Source organism: Corapipo altera, unplaced genomic scaffold, assembly GCF_003945725.1.
Source record: "Corapipo altera isolate COAL_440 unplaced genomic scaffold, ASM394572v1 69, whole genome shotgun sequence".
Classification (NCBI taxonomy): Eukaryota; Metazoa; Chordata; class Aves; order Passeriformes; family Pipridae; genus Corapipo; species Corapipo altera.
The window spans coordinates 490,236-516,417 of NW_020884908.1; the positions used below are offsets into that span (position 1 = coordinate 490,236).

The 26,182-nt window shown below is 36.7% G+C and overlaps 1 protein-coding gene across 16 annotated transcripts in view; it reads left to right on the forward strand.

Moving 5' to 3' along the window:
* INPP4B (inositol polyphosphate-4-phosphatase type II B) overlaps positions 1-26,182 on the forward strand; it is a 374,654-nt gene that overhangs the window by 247,489 nt on the left and 100,983 nt on the right. For all 16 annotated transcript variants that reach the window (XM_027652901.1, XM_027652902.1, XM_027652903.1 and 13 more), the window contains 4 exons: positions 3,083-3,162; positions 11,080-11,191; positions 13,947-14,019; positions 20,141-20,288. In XM_027652901.1, the coding sequence (XP_027508702.1) occupies positions 3,083-3,162; positions 11,080-11,191; positions 13,947-14,019; positions 20,141-20,288 (413 nt within the window). The remainder of the gene's footprint in view (positions 1-3,082; positions 3,163-11,079; positions 11,192-13,946; positions 14,020-20,140; positions 20,289-26,182) is intronic.

Genomic DNA, 26,182 nt, shown 5'->3' on the forward strand with positions numbered 1-26,182 from the left:
GGCAAACACAACTATCTAAACTCCCCACTACTGCCATGCAAGCAGTCTGGATGAGACTGAGAGCTTGGAATGGCATTGCCTCAGTGAGCCTGCACATACTGGTGTGTGCAGTGTAAATGTTCTGCAGTAGTAGTTGCCTTTGGTTTGCCTTTTAAGAAATTGCACTGGTGATATATAGAGGACTTATTTTTCTGTACAGATGTGTAGAACTTCTGACAAAAGTGTTAGGATGTCATTTCTGGGTCTGAGAAGGCGAAAACCTCCCACATAATATGGACACCTCATGGGGTGGAAAATATTGGTCCTGATGGAGCTGTCTAAAAGACCAAAAACCATCTGGTGCAGTATTAGGTCTATGTCTGCAAAAATGTAAAATAACTGTTTTTTAAAATTTTTAACCTAAGGTATTGACTTTTCTGCCTTTTCAGTGATTCCTTGGCATAGTTTTCAAGACTTCAGGTAGCGTTGGAAAAATCTGTAGCTTGGCAGCAAGTTCAACTGTAACAAAGTAATCAGTGTCTTTCAACTTCTCATATAGCTATTCTAGAGACTTTTCTCTTTGGCTAGCTGAGATTATTCATCAAACTACTTGAGTCACCTATCTCAAGATTTGTAATTGTAAGTACAACAGTAGCAAAATTACAGAGGAACATTACTCTGCAATTAGCATTACAGCAGTAATTCTGTTCAAAGCCTACTTTTCAAACCTCTCCAAGTCACATGTCCAGTTTGTAGACTGCCAGTTCAGGCCCCAGAGTAGATTATTTGCATCTAAATCAGTATGGAAAAAGTTTTCTCCAGTATTGTTTGAGATTACAACCCTTGAACATTAGCATAACTCTCTTCATTTGGGTCATGGGATAACTTAAAATTTTATTTGATTTTGCAAATACCTCTTGTGTTGTCAGGCAAAGAAAATTTTATTCTAAATAAACATAAAAGTATGAAGCAGACAATTAAGTAGACAGTTTTAAGCCCATAAAATTATTCATGTTTAATTTCATGACCCTGGAGAACTACATATGACACTCAGAGATGGTTAGTGGGTACAATCCAAAGCTCTTGGATTGTTTAAGAGAGCAGTGTTCTTGGCCCTGATCGCATGAGGACTCTGACTTAGGATCCTTAAATGGATTTATAGTTCTGTTGTGCTGCAGAAAGAAGCCCCAGGTGACCCAACCTTATATCGGTTTCATTCCAAATATCCCTCTCCCCCTTTCCAAATGGTCAGGTTTCAAATACAAGCACTCAAATGTCATGAAATGCCAGAATAAAGGCTGCCATATAGACACCGTGCTGGGGGATGTGTTCTTACTGTACTAAGAAGGATATGTTCTAGTAAGAAGATAAATAATCTGAGCTGACCGTGTGACCACAGAGCTTTAGTGAAGAAACACCGTCACGTTGACTGATCTAAAGGAAGACAGAACTATCTGTGTGTTCGCTTTAGCAAGGCTGTGCATCACTGTGTGTCACTCCAGGATGTCTTTCTTGTGAAAGGACATTTCATTTTGGCAGTGAAAACTAACTGTGATCTTTGCTGGTATAGCTGCACTAATTGTCTTTATATATCCTATGGGACTTTTTTTCTTCCTTACCTCATATTCCAAATCCACTGTTTTCCCAGCCTTCCTTAGACTCTCAACTTATGTTTTTTTTTCCTTTGCTGCTTTAATTGTCAATAAAAGAGTAGGAAATCTAATCCTGTGTTGTTGGTAGGAACAAACCATAACTGATAGTTTAGTTTACCAAACTGGAGACCAGTGTTGGTGCCTACCTAATTTCAGAATTGGGATTTGGACTGTACATTTTATATGGAAGAAGGCCAATCTTAGTGCAGAGTTTTGTTGTTCACATTCCAACACTCAGTATCCAGCTGGCTTTCCCAAAGGAAAGCAGGCTGACAGGTTTTTTCACTACGCTTCTCAGTAGCAACAGTTTCTTTTCTCTTTTTCCCTGAAGGGGAAAATTGTGCTCTGCATGCAGCCCGTGTTGACTCAGAGTGACTTGATTCTTCTTTAATTTATATATCCAAAAATGTATATAATTTAGCCCGGAATTTTACTTTGCCATTCCAACAGTAGAGTGAAATTAGTGTTGTGTAATAAAAATTCAACTTTGTGTAGTTCTTATTGTTTTATTGCAACAATTGCACATAATCTTGTGATCTCATTACAGTTTATACAGAGCAAGTGATACAGAGTTGTATATTTGAAAGATAAATGCAAAGAAGATGGCTGTAGGCTGTTATTTTCTTTCCTATTGTTCCCAAGGCAAGAATACTGCTGTTTGCCAAGTTGACCAAATGGGATTTTAGCAATGTGCAGCAGGATATGAGCAGAGGTTAAAAAGTAACCAAAATGCAAAAGAAGATTTAATCTTTTTTCTCTTTGCACTATTTTTTTCGTGTCAAGGTGATTTTGATAGAAGAAAAAGATACAGTGGTATAGCTTGATTTGACTTTAGGCATTCTAGTTTCATTAACACATTGCACTTGTACTGCAGTGAATAGATCCACCTTACATTGGAAATAAAGGAAACAGGAACTTACAAACACTGCCATAAACTAGAGAAATATAATGTTTTTGTTAATAAACTTGTGCTGAAATCAATTTAAAAATACCTTCTTTGCAAATACGTTCATGTTTGAAATACGTAGATGGTAGTTCCAAAGACTTGAGGGAAAACCATAGCAAGAACAACTCTGGTAAAACACTAAAAACTTAGCACTTCTTGTAATCCAGAAATTAGAAATATAGAAGAAAAAGATGCAAAATGCAAATGCTTGTACTGAATGAAAATTTTCCTGTGGCTGTACATCTTACAAGCTGTTATTTTGTCAGGTTGTCAGATTGTTCTTAATGGAGAAAAGAAAGGTTCCTGCCCATAAAACCAGATTTTTACGAATTAACTGATAATCATGCTATGGATGCGTAAAAAATTTCTACTGGATAGAGTGTCAAACTATTATATTGAAATGCAGTATTTTTCTAGGTACCAAAGAAAGATTTCCAAGTGTGAGACCAAAAAAAGTTGAAAAATTAATTTATACGTTATCTTTTCTTTCTGCTTTGATTTCTAGAGAAGCTTCCTGGGCTGTGCAACTTTTAGAGTAGGAGATCTGGTAAAATCCAAGGAGCAACAGTTGACCCTTACCCTCAGGTAAGTGTTTTCCTGTGTTTTAAACCAAGTTGAATTATTAACTCTTGGCATTTCTCATCCAAAGGCGGCAACAAAGATGGTGAAGGACCTGGAGCACAAGTCAGATGAAGAGCAGCTGGGGGAGCTGGGAACCTGGAGAAAAGGAGGCTCAAGGGAGACCTTATCACTGATGTGCAGGCAAACTGAAATTGTGGAGGGTGGGGGGTGTGATGTACAACTCTAATTAGTGATGACACAGAGCTGCAGGAGACTCAGAGCCAGTGTTCAAAACCCGGGACTGGGCTGAACAGATACTTCTTAAAGCTGTGCACTGAAGGAAGAGAAAGTGTCTTGCGTGGCTTAAGATAAATCAAGATACAAATCAAGACATTTTGAAGGTTAGGGGAAACCTTTCAGGTGGTGATTTTCAGAATAAATTCATTGGACTTTTTATACAGTGCTGGGATTTTGTTGAGCTGAGTTTTGCAAGCTCAGTGGAGGTTCATTTGCGATTAGTGGGAAGGTACAGGTAAGCTTCACAGAGCAACTGCTCAAACTCACTGGGTATCTATACAGGCAACATTTTGGGAGAAAAGAAGGTGTGACTAGGAGAACTGAGACACTGGGGTTTTTTCTGTCTGTGATATTGTACATAGGTTCTGTAGAAAAATTGTGTTACCTTTGTTATCCTGTGCATATGAAACCAACCTTAGTTTGGCTTAAGGCCCAAGTTATGACCCATTCAGTGATGTTGTGGTACTGTCACTGCATCAAGGACACTGCATTTTTTGAAATGGAAACTACTTGAAGTATTTTGATTTTGTTACTGCACCTACATTCCTATTTCAACAATAGTACTTGCATATGAGTGTGTTGTTTACAGGGCCAAGTTAACAAAATACTTTGATTTTAATTTCTCCCAAAGACAGAAAATGCAATGCCTAGCAAGCAGATAACTTTTTGTCTAACAAACAAAACCAGTCTAATAAAATGTGAACTAACTACTCTCTGTGGAAATCTGTGGCTAGATAAATGATTTCATACAGAAATTGAAGTTGTCTCTAGTTTTTTGGGACAAACTTTGCCTCACTGACTGACATATTGAGAACTTGATCTGAAAGATTGCCTCTGACAGGTGCCACCATAATTGACAGAATGTAAAGTTTCAGGAAAGTATTTAACCAATTTAATTGGTAAGCAAAAAGTTAAAATGGGTGACTCATAAGCAATAAATTGGCTTTTAATTAATGTTTTTAGTCTTGTATGTCCTCTTTGTTCAGCTAACACTAGAACACAAATGTACCAATTCAAATTAATTTGCAGATACAGTAAATGGTCGTTTTTAGTTAGTTGGATTTTTTTTTTAAAGAAAAAAAAGTCCTCACCTTTCAAATGTGGGATTCTTTCCTGATTGTGACTATTCAGCAGCAGAAAATCAATAGAAATTATCCACATTCCTTCAATGGCAGCTTAACCAGAGCAGCCTACTAATTTAAGCTTGCTTTTCTCTAATCACTCTATTATATTAGTACCTTTCAGGAGGATACAGGATATATCAAGGGACTTGTCAAAGCATGCAATTCTATTTAATTCTTGTTGATATACTTTGGATGGGAGTTTACCAGGGAGTGCCTGTGATTGAGATACTCCTTTGTTAGATTTGAAGTAGAGATTTAAGGACCCGGAAATAGCTCTGCGATGTGCCCTGTAAATATTGGTGTAATTACAGACTCTGGTTACTTTTTAACTGGTTTTTTTTTGTTTTACTTTGTTTCCTTTTTTCTTTTTTTAGTTGTTATGTCTTGCCATTGTCTTTCTGAGGTACAGTGTAAAAATATAAAAGTGATTTTTAAAGAATGTTCTTTTAATTTTCTGTTACTTTGTGGAGAGCTGGCATACGTCTACAGTTCCTTATTGTTGACAAACTGTGCTCTAATTTTCCCTTTTCCCACCATTGTACCCTAATAGTGACGAGGGACATAAGTTACACAACCTCTGCAAAAGAAGTTTTGACTTTGATTGTCCTTTTTATTCTATAAAGGTACCTTAAACTGGTTCCTTGTGGATGTGTGCACCTATAGCTAATCATCAGAACATGGGCAGGTCAATTTGTAGAATTGCTTCAGTGTTGACAAAGTCCACAACTGATGTTGGCAGAGGAATTTAGTTGCTAGAGACCTGGGATTGCAGTTTCCAATATGAAATTTATAAAACCAAAATTACCTTCCATAAACTTCAGTGCTTAATTTTGCAATGGTAATACAACACCACTTGCTTCCAGCTTTCTCACAGGGTTGTGATGCTGAACAGGATAAAATAGACTATTGAATAAAACAAAAACCTTATTCGTTAGGGGAATATTTCTTAATATTGACTATGTGATATAGTGTATCCAATTAAAAAAAAGCATACATTTTCTCTGTAAAAAAGCATACTTTTTTCTCTGTAAATGAGAGTTGCATATACTGTCTGCTAGTTTAGTAATTAAAACTGATGGGGGTTTTTTTAATTGATTTAGTTTCAGTTCAGAGGATGTTTTTGCCATACCCTTCTGTTAAGAACAGCATAACGTGGTGGTTTTTTGCTTGGTTGAGGTCTGTGGCTTTTTGTAAAGCTAGCAGTTAGTACTTCCATTAGCTGCTTCCCCTGTGGTGTTAGTTTGCCTGTTTCCAGGAAAGTCCTCTTTAGCTTGGGCAGTTTTGGTATGGTTTCCAGTGAGTTACATGTAAGAAGCAACAAAGGAAAAAGATAATAGTGCTCTCTTGTGTTCTCTGGAAAAATTAAGTACATCTGTCTGATGGGCTCTTCTTAGCAGGTATAGTTTATCTGAGAGATTGTGCCTGTGGGTGTCTGTCAGTCATGTACTGTACAGACCTTCTTTAAATGTGTGCCTGTGCTTGACCTCTTGGACAATACCAGTTTGTCTAGCAATCTGCTTTTTTTAGCTGTCTTATTTTCATTACTCTTGGACAGGACCGAACTTATTTCCTTTAACTAAAGGAAATTAACCATACTTATTTTTGGAAAGTTCAAAATAACAACTCAAAGACTTCATTAAAGAAAGTCCTCTTAACTTCCCTCCCTCCCAACACCTTGTAGTTCAGTGGGCCAGGAAACATGTAAATGCACTTCAGTAATAGTTACATTCACAATGTTTAACTAACTAGAGAGAATTTGAAAGTGGTACAGTAATTTTTGCAGTCATTTATGTACTTGAAATAACTTCCCTAGCAAATGATGGCTATAAAATACTATAGCTGCTTTTTTTCTATTAAAATTCAGTAGAAGTCTGCTTACAACTAGTTTTACTTGGTCTCCATCCTGAAATTGTTTCTTGGCTGCTTCATGTTATGTCATCCACCTGAGGAAACTAGTGAACAACAGCTTGCCTTTGTAAGTCAGGCAAATCTCCAATACAGTTGAGGTGAAACCTGTTTTGACATGAAGCTTAATCAACTGTACATTGAAATCAAAAAAACAGAAGGAATTTAACGTTGCAAGACTTTGTTTATTTACCTTAGCATGCAACAGAATGTCATTTATGGGGGACTTGTTTAAAAACAGTATCAATTGGAGTAGGCTCCACTGTGAATTCACAGAATAAACATTCTTTTGTGCAAGTACAATAGTTTTGTGCTTGGATATTTCATAATATATTGCATCAGTGGAGAAATTAATTTTATGGCAATCTGTGTGTTACTCTGTACTTATCACATTTATTTTGTATTATGCATTGGAGAAAGGGGCTGTCTGCTACACTCAGTCATGCAGTTTGCTTTTCAGGCAGTAACTCACACAGTAACTCACTTTGTCATTTATAATTAACATAGCTATGCAAATACGCAGTCTGCTTCCCTTTTTTTGTGTTTTTGATCCTTTTTTTTTCTTTTTTTTTTTTTTTGGAAGAAAGGTGTATGGCCAAGGGAACCAATTAGCAGGCCTAAATTTGCATATTCAACAGTCAGTAATGCGACTTTATGAGATCAGTATTGAAGGCAAATGACTGCCATTCTCAGTCCACCTACCTTTCTTTTCCACCACTAACTTGTTACCTTCTTTCTCTCTGCATACCTGGGCCAACCTGTTATATCCAGAACTAGTAAGGTGGGCGCATATTCCTGCTGCACATGTTGTTCCTGGCTAACTCCTTCCCTGATACTGACCTGGTGATCCTTAAGGACTTGGGATGGTAAAGAAATCTATTTCAAATGTAGCTGCTCTGTGGATGGATATGAGATGATTTCTACTCCTTATCCCAGGCTGCTAAAATAATTGACAATTTTCCAACTCTATAAGCCAGCTAGATTTTGTGCCTTATATGGGCTTCTTCACATTGACACTTTTAAAATTCTTTTTGGTGTATTCCTCATCCCCACTGTCCCTATGCAGATTTGTCAAGGTGCAACCCTTTATTCTGCAGGGCTGTAGTATCTCCTGTCAGATGACTGTGAGCAATTTGATGCAGGGACAATCTTCACTGCACTGTGTGAGTGCGGAGTGCACTTTTCAACTTCATTAAACTACAGCAAATAAGCTGGTTGTGTCCCAATGCATTCTGAAGTATCCTAAAACCAATTAATTACTCTCCTGATACTCTATTGAACAGTGTGTATGTGTGAGATTTTCTTCACATTTTTCCAGGCACTTTATGTGAAGTGTGTCCGTATGTGTGTGTGCGCACACAATACTGTCAGTGCAAAGTAAAATAATACAGATTTTTATCCTATTTAAGTATGATAGCCAGGCTATTTTTGTTTTTCCCACTGCATCACTTCTGTTTCTCACTTTTAGTTTTTCTTTCAAGTGAAATTTAAGTCTCATGATGTTGCTGGAAAGTTTTAAATGGATGACATGTCTTTTTGAGGAATGTCACGCACCAGTAGAGTTTTAAAACCCCAGTGTATGACACAGCTAATGACAGCTTTGCCCTGGGCATTTATAGAGCTCTTTGTTAATTTGTGTGCCTGTAGCATTAAAAAGAAACTTTGGTTTGGGGGTTGTTATTTTTTTAAATTATGTTTTCATATTTCCATGTGGGCAGATAAGAACTGGAGGAAGGAGTACAGCTATAATGCAACAGTCCCACTGTTTAGTTTTATTCTGTTGCATTACCTTCTCTTGCAGATACTGCATGTTTCAGATTGTAATATTACAGGAGTCATTCTGAGAAGGAAATAATTGAAAAAAGTGAAATTAGATCAATCATTGTTTTAAAACATGTATAGAGAAAGCTTCCAAATACATATTACTCCTCATGCAGGCAAGCAGTGCTCACTGCCATACTGAGGCCAAGCCTCTAATAACAGCAGCAAGGGGGAATATTTAGAGTTCTAAAGAACAAGAGACAAGGACTGAGAAAGTATAACTAGCATTTCCATTTTTTTTTTATTTTACTGCTGCAACATGCCATATTGGCTTTTATCAGTTCATTTGCTAACTGAGCTCCATTTTGCTCAACATTTGTTTATACTCTTAATTACCCTGATGTAGTCTTAAATCAGATCTGGTTTATGTAGGTCAGTCTCAGACTTGCTGGTCTCTCTGGCCTTAGAAAAATGTGTTCCCTGAAAAAAGAATGAGTAGGATGTTACTTCTGGAAGTCAAATGAATGCAGGTTTTTCCTTTTAGACCAGGGTAGCAGCGAAGTGCTACTGCATATTAAAGTCAGCCTGGTAATGATGTCTCCCACTTAACACTTTGGTCAGGACTGGTTAAACTGTTGAAAAATTTTCAGTCTTATAACCACATACTTACTCTGGTTTTTAAAGGTGTATGTGTTTTGCTAAGATCTGTTGTATTCCATTTCTTCTTGGGAAGCTGTAGTCCATTTGTTGGCATAGCCTAGTTTATGTGCTGGTTTGACACAAGAAGGAGAAAACAAATTAAGTCAAACCACTAAGCTATAGCAACTCAGGGGAATGGTCTTCTTTCAGAAGGCACTGAAGTTGTTGTCATGCATTTCAAAATTATTAGGTATTTTTGCTCATAAGCACTATTTGGACATTGAACACAACTTTTACTTTTCTTCTGCATACTTTGTTAATTGATGTTAATTAGTCTTTGATTCCGAGGCTGTCTGAAATTGGTTAATTTTAATTATTGCTGTATTTTATTGTCAGTAATTAATTTGACTTAGAGTGACACACGTGAATATGAAAGATTACGTTTATTTTACAAGGTTTTACATGAGAACATATTTGGATAGTTACAGGATAGGTGGATTCTACTGAGTGCCTAATTGTTTGCAACCAAAATTATTATTTAAATTTGAAGCTTGGGGGTAACCATTTGTTGAGACTTTACTGTAGGACATGAAGGTTTTGATTTAGCATGGTAAATATATATCCAGGCCTGAAAAGACCAATGTATGTGCTTAGCTTTAGTCAGTGTAAAGAGCTGGCGTACTCTGATTTAATGAAGACCTTATACTCCGTGCACAAATACAGATTATGGAGAATTGTGGGAGCTCAAGGCAGAGACATGGTCCTCCTGCCTGGGGCACAGGTGCTCTGGGAAAGCCTGCCTGTGGCAGAAGGCAGCACAGGAAAGCTGAGCTGGGCCTGCCCTGATGCAGAGCAGGAGACACAATCCCTGTCAGTGTGGTGCTGCTCACGGGCCCTCAGTGCCAGAGTGGGAGCAGGAATTGGGCTGTAGTGGGACTGGCACCTCCATGTAGCACTACACTGGACCACTGTCTTTCTCCTGATTGCTGAAATGACGATAAAGGTGTTTAGGGGATTTTCCCTTCTTTGCTAAAGTAATGTGAGGACTATTTTTTGAAGTTCTGGAAGGACGTCAGTGTTGAAGGGGATTTTGATGTTTTTCTGCAGCATGGACTACCCTACAAACATGGCAGTTTTTAATGGGAAACACTTTTTTCTTATATTCCTGTTTCTAAAAGTTCTTTTTTTTTTTTTTTTAGCCTCCTTCTAATCATTTTTCTATGTATTCCTTTGTCCTGCTTCATCACTGTTCATTTTCACTCCTGAGGTTATATGCAGTATTGCCCCAAACACATTTTTTTTTATTCTCCTTCCTCTCTGTGTTTTTGCAATTCTGATGCACTTCTTCTCATCATTTCCTTTTACCTATTTTACTTGGTCCGTGTTGTTATACTTTCCTCACTATTATTAAATGGTCTGTTACCCTTCTTTCCTTCCTTTCAAAAAATCCAGCTGTTCAGAATAAGCCAGGGGAGATAGACTGTGCTATTAACCTTGGTGCTTTGCTACCAGTAGGAGCTGAGAAAGCATTCAGTATCTTTTTAGAGATTAAACTCTTGTCTCTTCCAAAAGGTAGTGAGCAATACTCTTTTGTTGGAGATGTGAATTTGAATTGCTATTTGTTTTTACTTAATTAGAAATAAACTCTTTTTGGAGATGATAATAAAGGAATTCACCTGGAACTGTATTGTCATCTCCGTTATATTTCAAGAAATGGGATGGATTCTGAATAGTTGCTCTGCAAAAAGACTACGAAGGGAAAAGTGATGTTCAGATTAGTTTCATTATTTTGGTTTCACAGGAGTTATATTTATACTGAGTATGTCCTTTCTTCACAGGTTGTGTTAGAAAACAAAGTGAGGTCCTGTGCAGTGGGATTGCAGGTCATAAATGGACTATTGGTGCAATGTCACAGTCCTTTCTCTGGTAGTCCACAGACAGGAAAATGCCTAGAATGAAAACTTGGCACCGTTCATGGATTCATCTATAGCACTTACCCATCCTCAGTTTCGTGATGAAAACTTTCATTGCCATAAAGAATTTGCCTCACTGTTAACATTTGGCTTATGATTGCCAATAATGAATTTAATACAAGTGACTGCAATTATGCAGAATGGAGAGAGGACTAAATATTTACTGATAATATTTTTATTGAAAGAATTTGATGCTTGGGTTGGCTTTTTTGGCACAGGTTGTTTGTTTTTTTTTTCCCCAGAACTTCTGATGGTGGAAAGGCAGTTGGTACCATTGAAGTCAATCTGGTGAAGATGGGAGAGCTGGAGGATGGGGAAACAGACCACATCACAACAGATACCCAGGATCAAAAGGTAGAAACTCAGTTTATTGCACAAGTTAATTAAATGATCAACCATTCCAAATGTCTAAAATATTAATTCCAAATTGGGTTAACAACTTAATAAAAAATTTCTGGAGTAAAGTACTATGTACACAATTTCCCTAAACTAAAAATAATTTTTCATGAAAATACACTTACCTGAAAGGAGGTTGTAGCCAGGTGGGGGTTGGTGTCTTCTCCCAGACAGCGCTCAGTAAGACATGAGGGCATGGTCTTAAGCTCTGCCAGGGGAGGTTTAGGTTAGATAATAGGAAGAAATTCTTTACAGAGAGGGTAAACAGGCACTGGAATGGGCTGCCCAGGGAAGTGGTAGATTCTCTGTCCCTGGAGGTTTTTCAGATGAGACTGGAGGTGGCACTCAGTGCCATGGTCTAGTAACCACGACAGTGTTGGATCAAGGGTTGGATTTGATGATCTCTGAGGTCCCTTCCAACCCAGCTGATTCTATGATTCTGTGATGCACAGAGTAATCTAACCTGAGTTTCCTAGTCTCTGCCCTTCTTTAGGAAAAAAAATAGCTTTTATGGATGAAAGCTGAATGTATTTAATCACTTGTGATCAAAAAACTGTCCATAGAGATGCCATAAATATGACTTTTTTTCCTTGCTCTGTTTTCTGCCCTTGAAGTCTTGTTCACATCGAGTTCTGTGTCCAACCTGTGCCCACAATACTGAAAGTCTGGAAAGAATGACAGGCAAGCCAAAGAAGAGGTGAATTCCCTTGCAGAGGGGCAGGTTTTAGCTGTGTTTCATGGGAGCACACAGCAGTGGGGAAAACCAGCAGGAGGGACAGCACTGCAGTGGTGCCTCAGAACATAGGGCAGGGTTTACCAGAGGATGGGTGTAGGGATTCTGATTCAGGGTGTTCATGGTGAGTGACAAGAGGAAGGACAGAAGGGCTCAGAAAAACCATAAAAGTTTTGAAGTAGGCACGTTGCTGCAGGGAAAACCAGTGGGGACTGGAGCTGGAGATGGTACACAGAGAGTGGGTTTGAGAGGAATGGAGAACCAACAGAGGAACGGTGGAATGGATATGCTGTCTCTGGGATGACAAGAGGTTTGAGCTTGGAAAAGATACAGAAGTGACTACTCAGAATGAGGAAATCTGGGTTTAAATGATTTGCATCTAATAAAAAGGTGTTTTTAACTGGGTCCCCTGACTGATGGCAACTGATGTGCCTGTACGGAATTGCCTCCTCCTGGTATCTCTGGCTCTGCAGCCCCATTTGCACTGACAGAGAATGCAACAGTACAATGGTGTACTGCTGAACACTATGGTGAATTCTCTTCTTCATGGGAAAAAAAAAATATCGCCACAGGGAATGTAGACTGCAGAACTGCATTTTTTGTTTGGAAGTAATATATAAAACTGTACTTTTTGAGAAAAGTACTTGTTTTCGATATATTTTCTGCTCAGCCAAGCTTGTCTGTTTTTGGGTCACATTCTGAGGATAGATTTTATACTTTTTTTTCACCATTCGTCTCAAAGGACTTCAATGCCCTTTTAAAACAATAAATGATTAGTACCAGTTCCAAAGAAGCCAAAAAACTCTTTGAAATCTTTCTGAACTATAGGACTTCCATGAGATATGCAACATGAGCTGATTTTACAGCCTTCTCTTTCATTTTTCTTCCATTTCAAAATGTGAAATGACACTCTTCAGAATTATTTGAGATGTAATTAATGAGCTGTGTCTAGCCTGGGGGAGACAGAAGGCTTTAATAGCATCTTTCTAGGGGGTTCTAATACTTGTCAAGAAAGACCAGCCTTGTGACAGATGTATTTTCTGTGGTCTTTAAAAGAATCCTTAGTCTGTACAGATTAGTTGAATTACAGAGTCATATGTTTGTAGTGAGAATGCAATTGTGAGAATGTACAGTTACTGAATTACTTCAAATAATTAAGTTTTGAACTGTGTTTTCTGACTCATTAGATAAACTATGTGCAGGGAATTTCTCTTGGAAGGGGAAGGTGATGGTTAAATTCAATTTCAGATATCAACTGGTAGAGAGTACATTAGGTCTTGCTCTCTGTTTTAAGCTGTGCAACAGAACTTCTAAAAACTGGGGAAGCCCTGGGGACAGAGCTCCCTCTCACCTTTAGAGGCTATCTGGTTTTTTTTGATGAGTGGGGGGAGGAGGAGCATTAAAAATACACTTCCTACTAAGTTTAACATAGGTGTACACTGGTTCATTCTTCAATAAAACATCAAAGAAATCTTCCAGGTCAGTTGTATAACAAATTACTTCTATCGCAAATCGCGAGCACATTTTAAAGACTTTTTGCAGTTCCTACTTCTCCCTTGTTTAAAAATTAATGGAGTGTTTTCTCACACTATGCATGTGAAAACTGCCTTGCTTAAAGAAACCTCTTTGAAAGCACAAAACTTGTCAGAAAGTTTTTTTAAACCGTAAGTGATTTATTCTTATCTGAGACATATACTTATTAAGCTAAACTGCTAGTATCTCTCCACACTTCTGCCACTGTACTGGTAGGAAACCTTTCTGTTTTATTATGGAATGGCTGATCACATTTTGTCATTTTTTCAGCTGTAATTCAGATTGTGTTACAGTATATTGAAACAGAAATATAAAGAAAAAAGTGTAAATTATAATTAAGGGCTGAGAAGTTACATCATCGGTGATGGTTTTCCCACGGTTTATAAACTGCTATGGATTTCTTAGACAGCTGAATTTGCTACATTTGTGGTTGCATTTCTTTTGCAGTGTGCATTGGTTCGTGAATGTACGGCCACTGAAGGCATAAGTGGGAAAGACAACCTGCCCTCATTAAATGCAGGTAAGTTTTCTAACATCCATAGAAGATGGCTGTTGCAATGCTATGTCAGATCCTGAGGAAATCACGACGATTTGCGTCAGAGCTTGTAAAATGCTCTTCAAATGTTGCACAGATGTTTAAGTTCAGTATTTTAATGTTTTATGCATGTGTGACAGTATCATTTTACTGAGAAACACAAGGGAATATATGTGAATTATGCTATCTGAAGCAGTGCTAAAATTTCCATCTCCTACATCCTTACCATTCAATGATTTTCAAGTGTGTCAGTGACTTTCGTGGACATGGTATCATAAGTTTCTGGCATGTCATTGCATGACATTATGTTAAATAATTGTGCATTATTTGTAACTGAATACCTGGGAGAACTAATCTATCCCATAGTTGATGAAATGGCAGTTTTGGTTTGATCTGAAAGCTATGTGTCCTAAAATGAAGGGAGCTGTTGGCAAGGCATTCTCAATTCTAGGTCAACTCTGGGCTTGAGTGTATGGTGTTAAACTGGATCTATTTCTCTTTCATTATACTGAGAAATATTACATGCTGATATGCTGCACCATAAAAGTTTTATTAGCCCAAGTTTATGAATCCCCATTACTCTGCATTAACAGTGTCACAAATAAGTTATATGGGTCATCTGAAACCACAGTGCTGTCAAGAATTCTGTGTATTTGCTGCATACAGTTGAGGAGAACTGTTACTGAAGTTTTAGAACCTCTGCTGAAACTTTTTCCTATGACTTCTTTCACAGGACAAACTTATCCAACTAACTTTTCAGTTTAAAGGAAGCACTAGAACCCTCCCAAAATTTTTTCCATATATGTTTGAATGCTGTAATTTTTTTCTGTAACCTGTTGAGACTTGATTAGAAGCACGGGAAAAATTTCTTCTTCGGAACTTCTCTTTCTTTTCGTCAGTTCAATGCGAGACTAGATATGTTTGTGAAAAGATGTTAGTTGAGAATTACTGAGTGTACAGGAACTACATCTGGCTCTAGAAATTCCTGAAGTGGAAATAGCTGGAGGCAGGGCGAGTATCTTGCCTCTCTAGGTATCTATTTATGGCATTTCTTGGAGACAAGATACAGAACCAGTTGAACAATTTGGTCTAATTCAGTGCAGCGGTTCTTTGATTCTGATTCCGAATGTCACCCAGATAAGTGGGTCTTAAAGAAATGACATTTCTGTTCAGAGAAAATGTTGCTTTCACAACTGATTTCTTCCTGTTTGCTACCTCCATTGTGTGTGTTTGATTGAGGGTTTTTTGTTAAGTTCTTTTGGATGGGGAAATGCTGCAGTTTGGGGAATGTATTTTGTTGGAATTTCCAAGGTAGATGTCAGTTTTGTGAATACTGAAGTCTAGATCACTTTGTCAAGAGTATTTGGATGTTATTCCACAGTGTATCTAGACAGCACTTGGCATTTGTTGTTCTCATATACACACACACAGTATAAAGCCTAAATCCCACCCGACATTACTAGGGTTTATAAAATCAAACATATCATGGAGGGGTTTTTTGTAGATTTTTTTTTTAGGATTTTTAAAGAATTGAAGGGAAAGAGCAAAATTGCAGCTGCATATGCAAGAAATGACAGCATGCAGGATATTGGAGAGTTTGCAGCCACAGGAAGTTTGTTCTAGTAAATACTTACTCTTCAGTCTGTTTCCTGTGCTTGTGGCTTTCTCTTCTCACCTCAGCATTGCCTCCGCTTTCCTGCTGACACCGGGCACTGGTTCCAGGTTTTGTCAGTCCCACTCTTTTTACTAAATTCCTAATTTCTTTTCTTGGAAAATTTTACCTCCCCTACTATACTGTCAGCCTATGTGTCCAACCCACCAGACTTCTGCCCCAGCATGACTCCATGACTGGGCTTCATGTGAATTAAAGCACTCTGTTGCCTGGAGACTGGATTTCTCATATGGGTACCTGGGCTGCCCTTGAGCATCTTGCAGCACACATTGGCTCTGCCAAAAATGTACTCCTCTAATCTGTATGAATGACATATGCAGTTTTGTTGGTACTAGAAGCTGGGAAGGATGCAAGAATTTTCAGTAAATGTAAACCCTTGGTGCATGTGTGAGTTGTTTAGTTCAAGTTTTGAGGTTTTACATACTGAGATTTCTTTCCCAAGGCTGATGCGATTGTTGGATCTGGCTGCATTGCCATGGATATGGGGAAATGCACAGCTCTGTAACAAATGTAATATCAGAATTCAAGTTTATAAAGTGCAGAACTTTGCATTGCAAATTTCTGGCTTCATTCTGTGCAGCTGGACCATCTTAACCGAAAATTTAACAAAAAATAATCAGTTTAAGCCAGACAAATTTCAGTATAGCAGAAGTGGAGGCAACTGAAAACAAGGATTGAAGAGCAAGAAACAGGAGCAGTAATGGGATAGAAGTGTCAGGGAACCTGATAACATGAACATTGCCTGCAGTATTTTCCCTGCTGGTTGCATACAGAACTATCCACAGTATAGCATGTATTTCATGTGCGTATATATTCAGTACATGTGTATATTGTTGTAAAGATTTCTGGTACTTTCCGTTTCTTGTTGTTTATCAGGCCTTCAAAACGATGGAGCTGAAAAAAATACCCTCGTGTAAATCTTTTAAGCCTGTAGGGGTAGATGTACATTGGCATTCTTCTCAAATTTAAATCTTAATATAGGGAACTCGCAGCCCTCAAGTGAGCTGTGTGATGCTTATTGAGTGAGTGGGAATGAGTGGTGTATTTCAGAGCCTGATCACTATTCCGTTTATACCCCAGGAGACTGAATTTATGTCTCAAAATTCAGTTATTTATTTATAACGTGGGAGAGCTTGCCAGTTGTTTGCATGTAAACAAATTGTACTTTACAATAAAAAAGAGAATGAAAGCAATTGAAATTAAGCAAAAATTAAGAAAGCTAAAGTAATATGCTTAATACACCTGTGTTGCAGAGGAATTTATAAATAGAAACACTCTTAGTAAATTAGTATATGACAGCGATATGCTTTGATCTGTGTTCAATAGGGAACAAAAATATTTTATTTAACATATGGGGAAGCAGATTATTATATTTTTATTTTTCTTATAGGATATTGCATAGAATAAAAAGCGCAGAGATCTTCAAATTAAAAAAAGAATGTGTAAAAATATGGATGGTTAAATATATGGTACTGGCTTTTATGTTTCATGCTATATAGAAAAGCTTTTAAAATAGTTTTTTCTCTTTTTTAACCACTGCTGTTCATGTGGATTTCATTTTTTTCAATGCCTCTCATGATCACAGTCTAAATACAGGAAGAGTTACCTTTATGAAACCTTCACTCATTTTAATAACTACTTCTTATAAAACCCAAATCTAGTCTTGCCATTCTTACTGTTTTGGTGGTTTTACATGCCTTCTAGAATTCTGTTCTAGACAACTTACTTTAATTATAAAGCAATTATTGTTGTAATTGAAAAGGAAGATACTTCTGAGGTTTTTTCTGTTTATAAGAAAAACATCAAGTATTGCTCAGCTTTTACAGACAACCTCAAACTTTAACAATATTGTATATTGGAATTATTTTGATTCCTTGTGAAAAGTTCCCAGGCTTTTTTCTGAGTTTGTAAATAAAATTTTCTTCTTAAACCCATGGAGAGATGTTTTGACCATTTTTTTAAAACTTACAACACACTTAAGATTATCCTCGTCTGAAAATTCAGACCTGAATCAAAGACCTGAAAATTCAGCTAGTACTTGAAGTGTAGTTTAATAATTCTAACCATGATAAAAGTCACAACTTTGGATCTGTATTTTCAAAGTGATTCTTAGTCTCCCTTGCTATCATACTGCAGTACTGACAGGTTTTCTGTTTCATTTTGTTTTTTTCCCATGGTGGTGGTGGTGGTGAAAGTGGAGAGATGGGAAGAAAAAGATTGTGCAGCTACATATGTGCTTTAGGTTCTCACAGATAAATGTGAATTTTTCAGTGTAATATGCTCTGAGTGCAAACGTAAGAGCTGTTCTTGGAAAAACATCCTGTGATAAATTTTATAGGAAGTAGCTATAAAAAAGTAAAATAAAGAAAAAGAGTCTTTTGTGTCTGTGGAATCATCATTTGAAAAGTCCTGGTAATAAGTACCAGCCTGCTTCCTACTAAACAAGTGGTACAAAGAAAAAAACAAACCCATACCAAAATTATCATCTGGTTTAACAGTTTTCTGTTTAAGGGCAGACCTGAATTAGCCCTTAGTTTCTTGAGCTCTCCCTGGCATCTGAAAATTTACGTTCCCTGTCTTGATGATTGATGCCACATATCTGCTTTGTGAACTGATAGAAACTGTTAATATTATTGACAAATCTGATTTTCTCAATTAGAAGAATCTCAGCAAAAAAGGAGGGAAATAAGGAATATGCATTGCAGCATATTTTAATCAAGTGGTACAATAAAGCCCAGACACTGGGTGTAAGTTGATTGGAGATGCTTTTTTTGTAGTGGACAGTAGTTAAGTCTGTCTGGAGAGGATTATCAAGCTGTAAAGATGCAACTTGAACATTAAGGTATTTGGGGTGTTAGTAGAAAAAAAATCTGTTATTCATTTACCATAACTATCAAGCATCTCTTAGGGTTATTTCATAACAGTTAAGTCAGAATTTAGTTTTTGAAATAAAAATCACTAATAACTAAAGGCAAAATGACTCTAAAAAAGCTTCCAGTTTTTTTATCAAAGACTAGTGATTAAAGACATCTCAGTAGAGTGATGGAAAAAGAAGGCAATACACCTGCAATTACTTAAAACACAGTTACTTACGGCATTTTTTTCTTTGGGTTGCCAGCAATGGGTTTATTACAGGTATCTTTGAATCTCCAGTCTTGTTTCTTAAAGGACTTCTTTCAAAAAAGTTTTCTTAGACAGACAGCACAGTTTGTGTATCTTTAATGTCTTGGTCTGTGTTTTTCATTCTCTATAAATCAGCCTACATAAACATTAATGGTGGCAGTGAGTTGTAAAGTTGAAATTTCCCTTAGTAGATGTCATTTTGACAGCAGTAGTTTCCTTGCTGCCCACATGGGGAATGCATTCCTTTGAGTTATAGACCACTCAGTGGCAGATCAATGGGAGCCTGCTGTAAGGCAGCTTTTACCAGAAAGGTACCATTGGAGGATTTGGATGGCTGTCCAAAGGCATTCTGTGTTAGGAAACAGCAGATGGGTGTGTTAAATGACAATAATTTGTCTCCAAGTAAGCTTATCAAAGTAGTCAAATAGAACTACTTTTTTCCTCAGTTTTTTCCGTATCTATTCTTTCTGGAAAATAAGAGGAGGGTAAAAAAAAGACGGAAAGGAGACAGTAGAAATTTCCCACCTTTATTGTGGTGCATCGTTGTAAGATCTGAATGGAAGTGTAGCCAACGTGGGAGAACTTTAAAATAAAAAGCATGGTAGGTTTTAAGCATAATCGCAAAGACACCAAGTAACATGATTTTCCCATGTCAAGTTACAACAGTGATCTGAGAACAGCACATGTAACATATTGACAGGACTGATGTGTTTATTTCTATGGAGTGACAGTCTCTTGACAACACCAATGATCAAGGTAACTCTCAAATGGCATCCTCAGGACCATACAAAGGTCAAGTTTCCTGTGATGTAGATGCACACATTCTATTTGTGTCAATGACTTCTGTGTGTGCATATCACAGAGAAGATGCATCAGATACAGCTAAACTCTTAGTCATGCTTCATTTGTTCTGTGCAATTTATTTAGCATTGTGATTCTAGCAGGTGGTAAGTGATGCTGGGGACTGTATGTGTGTTCATAGTTTATTTGTGCGTTCTCTTTCTCTTAACTGTATCTTAAATGTGAGAAAAAAGAGTATAATATATACTGAAATATTAAATTCACAGGTTGCCTGCTATGCTGGTAAAATGTGATTTATCTACTGTACTAGTAATACTTTGTCCTCCACATGCTGCTATAAAAAATTAAATAAAAATTCAACATTTTTAATAGAATGGTAATGGTTGTAAAATTAATTCTTTAAGCAAGGGGGAAAATAATGTATTATTTTTCCATGAAATGGTTGTCATAAATTTTCAAAGAGTCATATAACCACAGTAAAGCAATGATATATCTTTTTCCTCTCTACAGTGCTAAAAAACCCGATTTGTAAGTTATATAGATTCCCTACTTCTGACAACAAGTGGATGCGGATCCGGGAACAGATGGCTGAGACCACCCTCTCTTTCCATGTTCCTAAAGAACTAATAAATCTGCACATAAAGGAGGATATGAGAAGGTAAGGAAGAAGAAAAAGAAGGAATAGTAAATACTAAATTCTATTTTTGTGAGTCGGAATCATGCAAGTGATGAGCTAAAAGTATTAATTTGTAGTATGAAATGGGCAAAATACAGTGATCTTTCTGGCTGCTAAAAATTTACAGCTGTAACTGAACAACAGAATTGATTACTCAGAATTTTTAGGACTCCAATGACCTCATAATTTCTGAGCAATGAACTGTGCTAGAGTGTGGTCATGACTTTAAATCTGTGAAGGTCAACATTTGGCTAAGAACATAAATATTCTGAGAAGTTAACATTTTATAAAGAAGCAGCACATAGCCAGAGTGTGAACAACACTATAGTGTGTTTGGCTTTGTGTCTGGATAGTGCTAATATCACAGACAAACATTATGCAGGCAATGGAAAATGCCAAGTTGGTAGTTAATAAAGGAGCAATGAGAATAAAAATCGTTTACATTCATCTCGCTAATGTAAATTACTTGGCTTAAGAAAAGGGTGCCAAAGTAATGTATGTTTGAAATCTTTATTCATGTTTGGCAGGAGGGGCGTCTGAGAATTCTTACAATATGTATGACCTGGGAGAAAAGGAGGATAGGGAACACCAGTGTCCCAAAATCCTTTGTATGTGCAAATTCCCACTGCAATGACTAAACAGCTTGTCCTTCAGTCCTTGTAAGCTGTGCTGATAAAATTGTGGAAAAAACCCACTATTTTAAGCAGTCCAAGGCTTCCCTGAAAACAATGCCTTCTTTTTCCAATGGTAGTGGATGATGTAGAAGAAGATATTGCCTCTTTCCCCGTGAAAGTTGCCTTGCACATAGACAGGCATCTGATCTCATGTGTGAGAGAGCTGGTGCTGCATCCCAAAGCCAACCTGTGCACTTTCAGAAAATCCCTTCCATCAGAGGGGTTTGCCTGTTATTGTTTGCAGAGTTTTGTCCTCCAATATGGAGCTTCTTTTCTTTTGTGTTTACCCCATCTGTTGCTTCTGTATGATCTTTTTATGCCAGTAGAGGAGCATGTGGGAGACCAGAATCTTGATTTTAATAAAGTCAGTGGACTGGTACATACTTATGCATGGTAATGATGGGTTATAAAAATCCTATGAATTGTTATAATGCTTTATTTTATTCATGTAATACTGTACTTAGGCATTTATAGCCTCATCTTGTTTGAGAATACTAATATGTCGGGGGTTTTTTTTAGTAAGCAATAAAAATAGATTATGCTGACTTGCACAGTTCATGCACTTCCCAGATTTTCATTTGCCCCATGGGTAAATGCTTTTTAAATGTTAGAGGATTGCTTTAACCACTTTTACTATTACTCTACTATTCTCTCCAAAGGCATAATGCAAATAATAGCCCTTGCTGGTATTTCATATTATAGAACTCACCCCTTTGGATAAACTGTTAGTAAAGAATCACCTTGGTGTTTTGGTTTTTTTTCCCCCCATGATTATTCAATACTCACCAAAATATAGAAAAACTTTGAGAAAGAAACAGAAGTAAAAATTGCTCAAAGATTGAGGGAAGTGGTTCAGATTTTCCTGACTGCCAATGTGGTTAAGCCGTTCGAGCCTAGTAGAAAAGGTGGGTGTGAAAGAAAGAGAGACAAGGTGGGAATAGGGGCATCTGTGTCATCTATCATCATATGAGTATGTAGATCAGAGCTTCAGCTTTGCTTTTTGAAATAATTGCAAAGATGTCTGTTCTTGTGGAGTCCTTACATTTGTGAGCTAGGAAAACATGTTAGGAGGATGTTATGATGTTAGTTATTAACTTACACAAAACTTAAATTGTACCATTTTCAGGCTATTCTCTTCTAGAGTATCCTTCTCTGTGTCTTTTTGCCCAGTTAGTATAAAAGAATAAATATTTTTGTCTCAGAGACAACTTCTTATCATCCTCAACCTGTTTCATTTTATTCCTATTGTGGCTTCAGTATAGTCAACAATTACCTTTAAAAAAAATGCAAGTAAGTGTTAATCCCATTCAGTATTCCATTTTAAATTGTAGTTTACGTTCCCTTTTCTCTTAGCTTTTCAGATTGTTTATCTCTTGATAAAACTAGTGTTCATTGTTAACCAAATAATTTGATTTGCTGACATGATACTCCAAAGTATGTAATCATTCAGGATTTTTAACCTTGGTTTTCAGCATGAAATAATGTTTTTAAAGAAATGCATGCATTAAAGATTTTTTCATTCAAACCTCCCTGGAAGAAGTTTTAATAGGAGTTATATGGTAATTTTTATTGTTCTAATAAGTATCATACAGTCTGCTGTGCTGGTTTTTATTATTAAATTATTTCTTTTTCCTCTTTGAGGTGTTCCATTGAGTCCTTTCCCCTGGTTTTAGTATGTCTTCACACAAATCTTGTCCAGATATTTTATATATGTCATGCAAGATTAGCCAAGTAGTTCTTTGAACCTAATGATTATAAAAAAGTCTTAGTTTACAGTAGTTGTTCCGGAAGTTGGTTGACTCACATAATTGAAGCTTGCAGTTGTAGATATAACTGGATTAACTGGATCAGCACAGCAAGAGAATTAGGAGACCATAGTAGAAGCTGCAGCACATGTCTTTCAGATTCTTTTGAGTTCTTGATTCTTTTGAAGTTCTTTTGAGTCCCTTGAAACCAAACTCAGATTTGACTGAAAGGAAATTCCACCTATACTTGAATTTGGCCCATGGCATTTGTGATCACAAGTCATAAACAAATTTCTTGGATAAATTACTGAACTTGAACCCTCTCTCCAGGGTGCAAAGCACACTCAAACTGCATCAGGAGTGACTGTCCTGTCCCATCACCAATGGCCTTTTTTGTGCAAATCCGTGCTGTCTGTTTTTTATTTCTTTCATGTAACATTATGGAATGATGACAAAGTTCAGACTGTCTGAAAGATGTATGTTTTTCTACTTCCTTTTATTGCACAACTTCTATAGAGAAGTGGAGCCCCAGGCAGAAATGCCACATGTTGGAAGTAGGCTTTGATTTTTCTGGACCTTTGCATGTTAGTTTTCACATGACTTGTTTTAGAGCAGTTGCATTGCAAACCCATTGTATTGATAAGAGGTAATAGCATTAAATAAAAGTGATTTGGGGTAAACTTACTGCGACTTCTGAAGCTGTTTGAACCAACCACGTTGAGACAGGCACTGTTAATACACCTACACACTTAAGGACTTTCAAAACGTTACTTCTACTAAGTATCTTGCATGAATATTCATAGAAATAATCTTTTTGACACTTAAAAAATTCCCGGATTTGTCAGTTAAACATAGCTCAAATACATGCATGTGCAGTATTTACCCCGCTGTGCATCAAAAGGGATGTGAAACCTCTCTCCTCTTACTCTCTACCAGTTGCTGCATAGAGGAATATAAACATATGAACAGAAGTATAACTTGAATTTTGTAAGTAGTGTTTAGACAATTGTCCTACTCAAACAAGATCAGTTTAAAAACCATTTATTTATAAACTAAAGGATAAAATATTGTAATGTATTAATACTACGTAGTTCTCTGTCCTCTTGATTTTGCTGTTCACCACTGATTTTGGAAAAGATGGCCTCTGTGAAAGTCTAAGAGGAGTTTTCATATGTAGCATATGTGACAGTCTAATGCATTGGAATGTAGGAACATCCCCTGATTTGTTTCATGACAGTTACCTCTACATAACATTACTTATCTTGCTCATATCGTGGAAGTGAAACAACATTGTCTTAAGCTGATTCCAGTGTTTTCTGATGAAGCAATAAGAATTAAAAAAATAAAAAAAATAAAACAAAAAACCCCTTAAAAATACTATACAGTATTACTAACTGCTAAAATATAATTTAGGATTAACATGTAAATTCCAGAGATACCATTCTCAGTATTACTAAATTCGAGACTTTCTGCAGATGTCTGATGCAGGAGAATTATCCTCTGCTATTAAATGTAAATCATAGAATTAACCTCAAATGGTCATGCTGTTTGAAGATGTTGAGTCTTTCAGAGATAAATCCAGGTAATAAATTATCCAAGGAAGGGAAAGAGTTTGGAAGGGAAGGAGTTTTAAGGCAAGAATGAGAAGGTGGGTTTAATTTACCTTATATGTTGTCTACACTTTTGGATAATAAAAAGGGGATGGTAGTGGATAGAAATGAAAAAGGAACTTAAAAACTCCAGGTCTTAGGAACAGCATAAAATATTATCAAATTTTTGCAAATCTCACTCTATTCTCCATACATACATTGAAAAACAGGTTATAAAATATTTTTTAATGTATTTGTTGACTTGGCTTTTTTTGGATTGAGTAGTTTGCTCCTGTGGTTTTGATGGGATTTTTTGTGGGGTTTTATTTGTAGGGGTTTTTTTTAAACAAATGTTTAGGACATCCAAAAGGTAGGCACAAACTACATTGTAATTTTTAGTTGCCTGTCAGGTCAGGCGTACTAAAACCTGGAATAGTTTTAGGAAATTCTGTAAGAAGATGAAAATGGTAACTGTTTTCAAGAGGTTCTAAATGAAAACTATTATGGAAGAGAGAAAAATATGCTTTTATTCATTTTTGTGGTAGCTTCCCCAGAAAGGATTATATCCTCCTTAGTAGTTATTTGTCTGTTTTGGACACAATATAGTGAAAAGGCTATGATTCTTTTCTTTCTGGAGAGAATGTTGTATTGCTTGCATGGGGTTTATTGCCTGTATATCACAGGACCATAACTTGTGCTAAAGAAAAATGAGAGTAATCTTATCTGCTTCTATTCTACACAAAAATAAAAATGGAATGGTTATCCATAAACATGTACACTTTAAAGCAAACTTTGTTAGGAAAAATAATTCCTGTACTCCTTTCCTTAGAAGGAAGCTTCTAAGCTTCCTTTACTTATGAGTGATTGAGTCATACCCCAAAGCTTATGTTGTATATTTACTCCAAAGCTCCTGTTTAATAAATATGCAGGATTTTGATGCCTTTATAATATTATAAAATTTTTGCAAATATAATCTGCAGAAATGTCTCATCTTTTTTTGAATCCTACTGAGCTCTTTGCTTCTGATGTTTTGTGAAAGTGGATTTCAGAAGCTAATTTTGCTTGGTGGAGGCAAAAATTACTTCATTTTTTTCATTTTGAATTTATCATATTTGCTTCACTGGGAATTGCATCACTGGAGTTTTGAATCTGCATGTATAAAAAAATTGCTACTTGATCTTCGTGCAGCATTTTTGGTTTCTGTGCTTTTATCGTATGTCCTCTTAATAATCTCCTCTTCTTTTAAGAGGAGAAAGTTGATCTTTTCAACTTCATCTTTCAATTTGTGATGATTTGTGTTGTGTCTTTAATGATGCAAATGGCTATTTCTGCTGTTCCCTTTTCTGAGACAGAGTAATCAGATCCAAGAAAGTTCTTTGACGGACTTCTCCCTTCTCACTCATCTTGCTCATCTTAACATTTTGCTGATGTTTTGCTTTATTCTGATTTATTGTCACTGACCACAGGCTTTCACTGTGCATTCCACAAAGGTGTCTGAACTGTTAAATCTGCAAAAACAAGTTCAATGAAAACATGATTTCAGTATTGGCATTTCCTTCAAATAATTTTGTAACGTGATGCATACAACTCATTGAAAGTTCTCCTTGCAGAAATCAGTGTTTTGTATTTTAGCATTGAATATGTTTTCTTTGGACTTCTAAGCTGTTTCTATATCCCTGTATCCAAAGTGATGAGCAAGTCCTTTTCTGTTGCTATGGTCGTTAAAGTGCCTGGCACAAAGCAGGAGCTGTTTAAGTAGAAATTATCAACGTGAGTCATGCAGGAAATTCCTTGTGCCTCTTTCAGGTACTTTTAGTAGTTTACTATAATCATGCACCCAAGGTGTTCTTGGAAATAAAAAAAAGCAT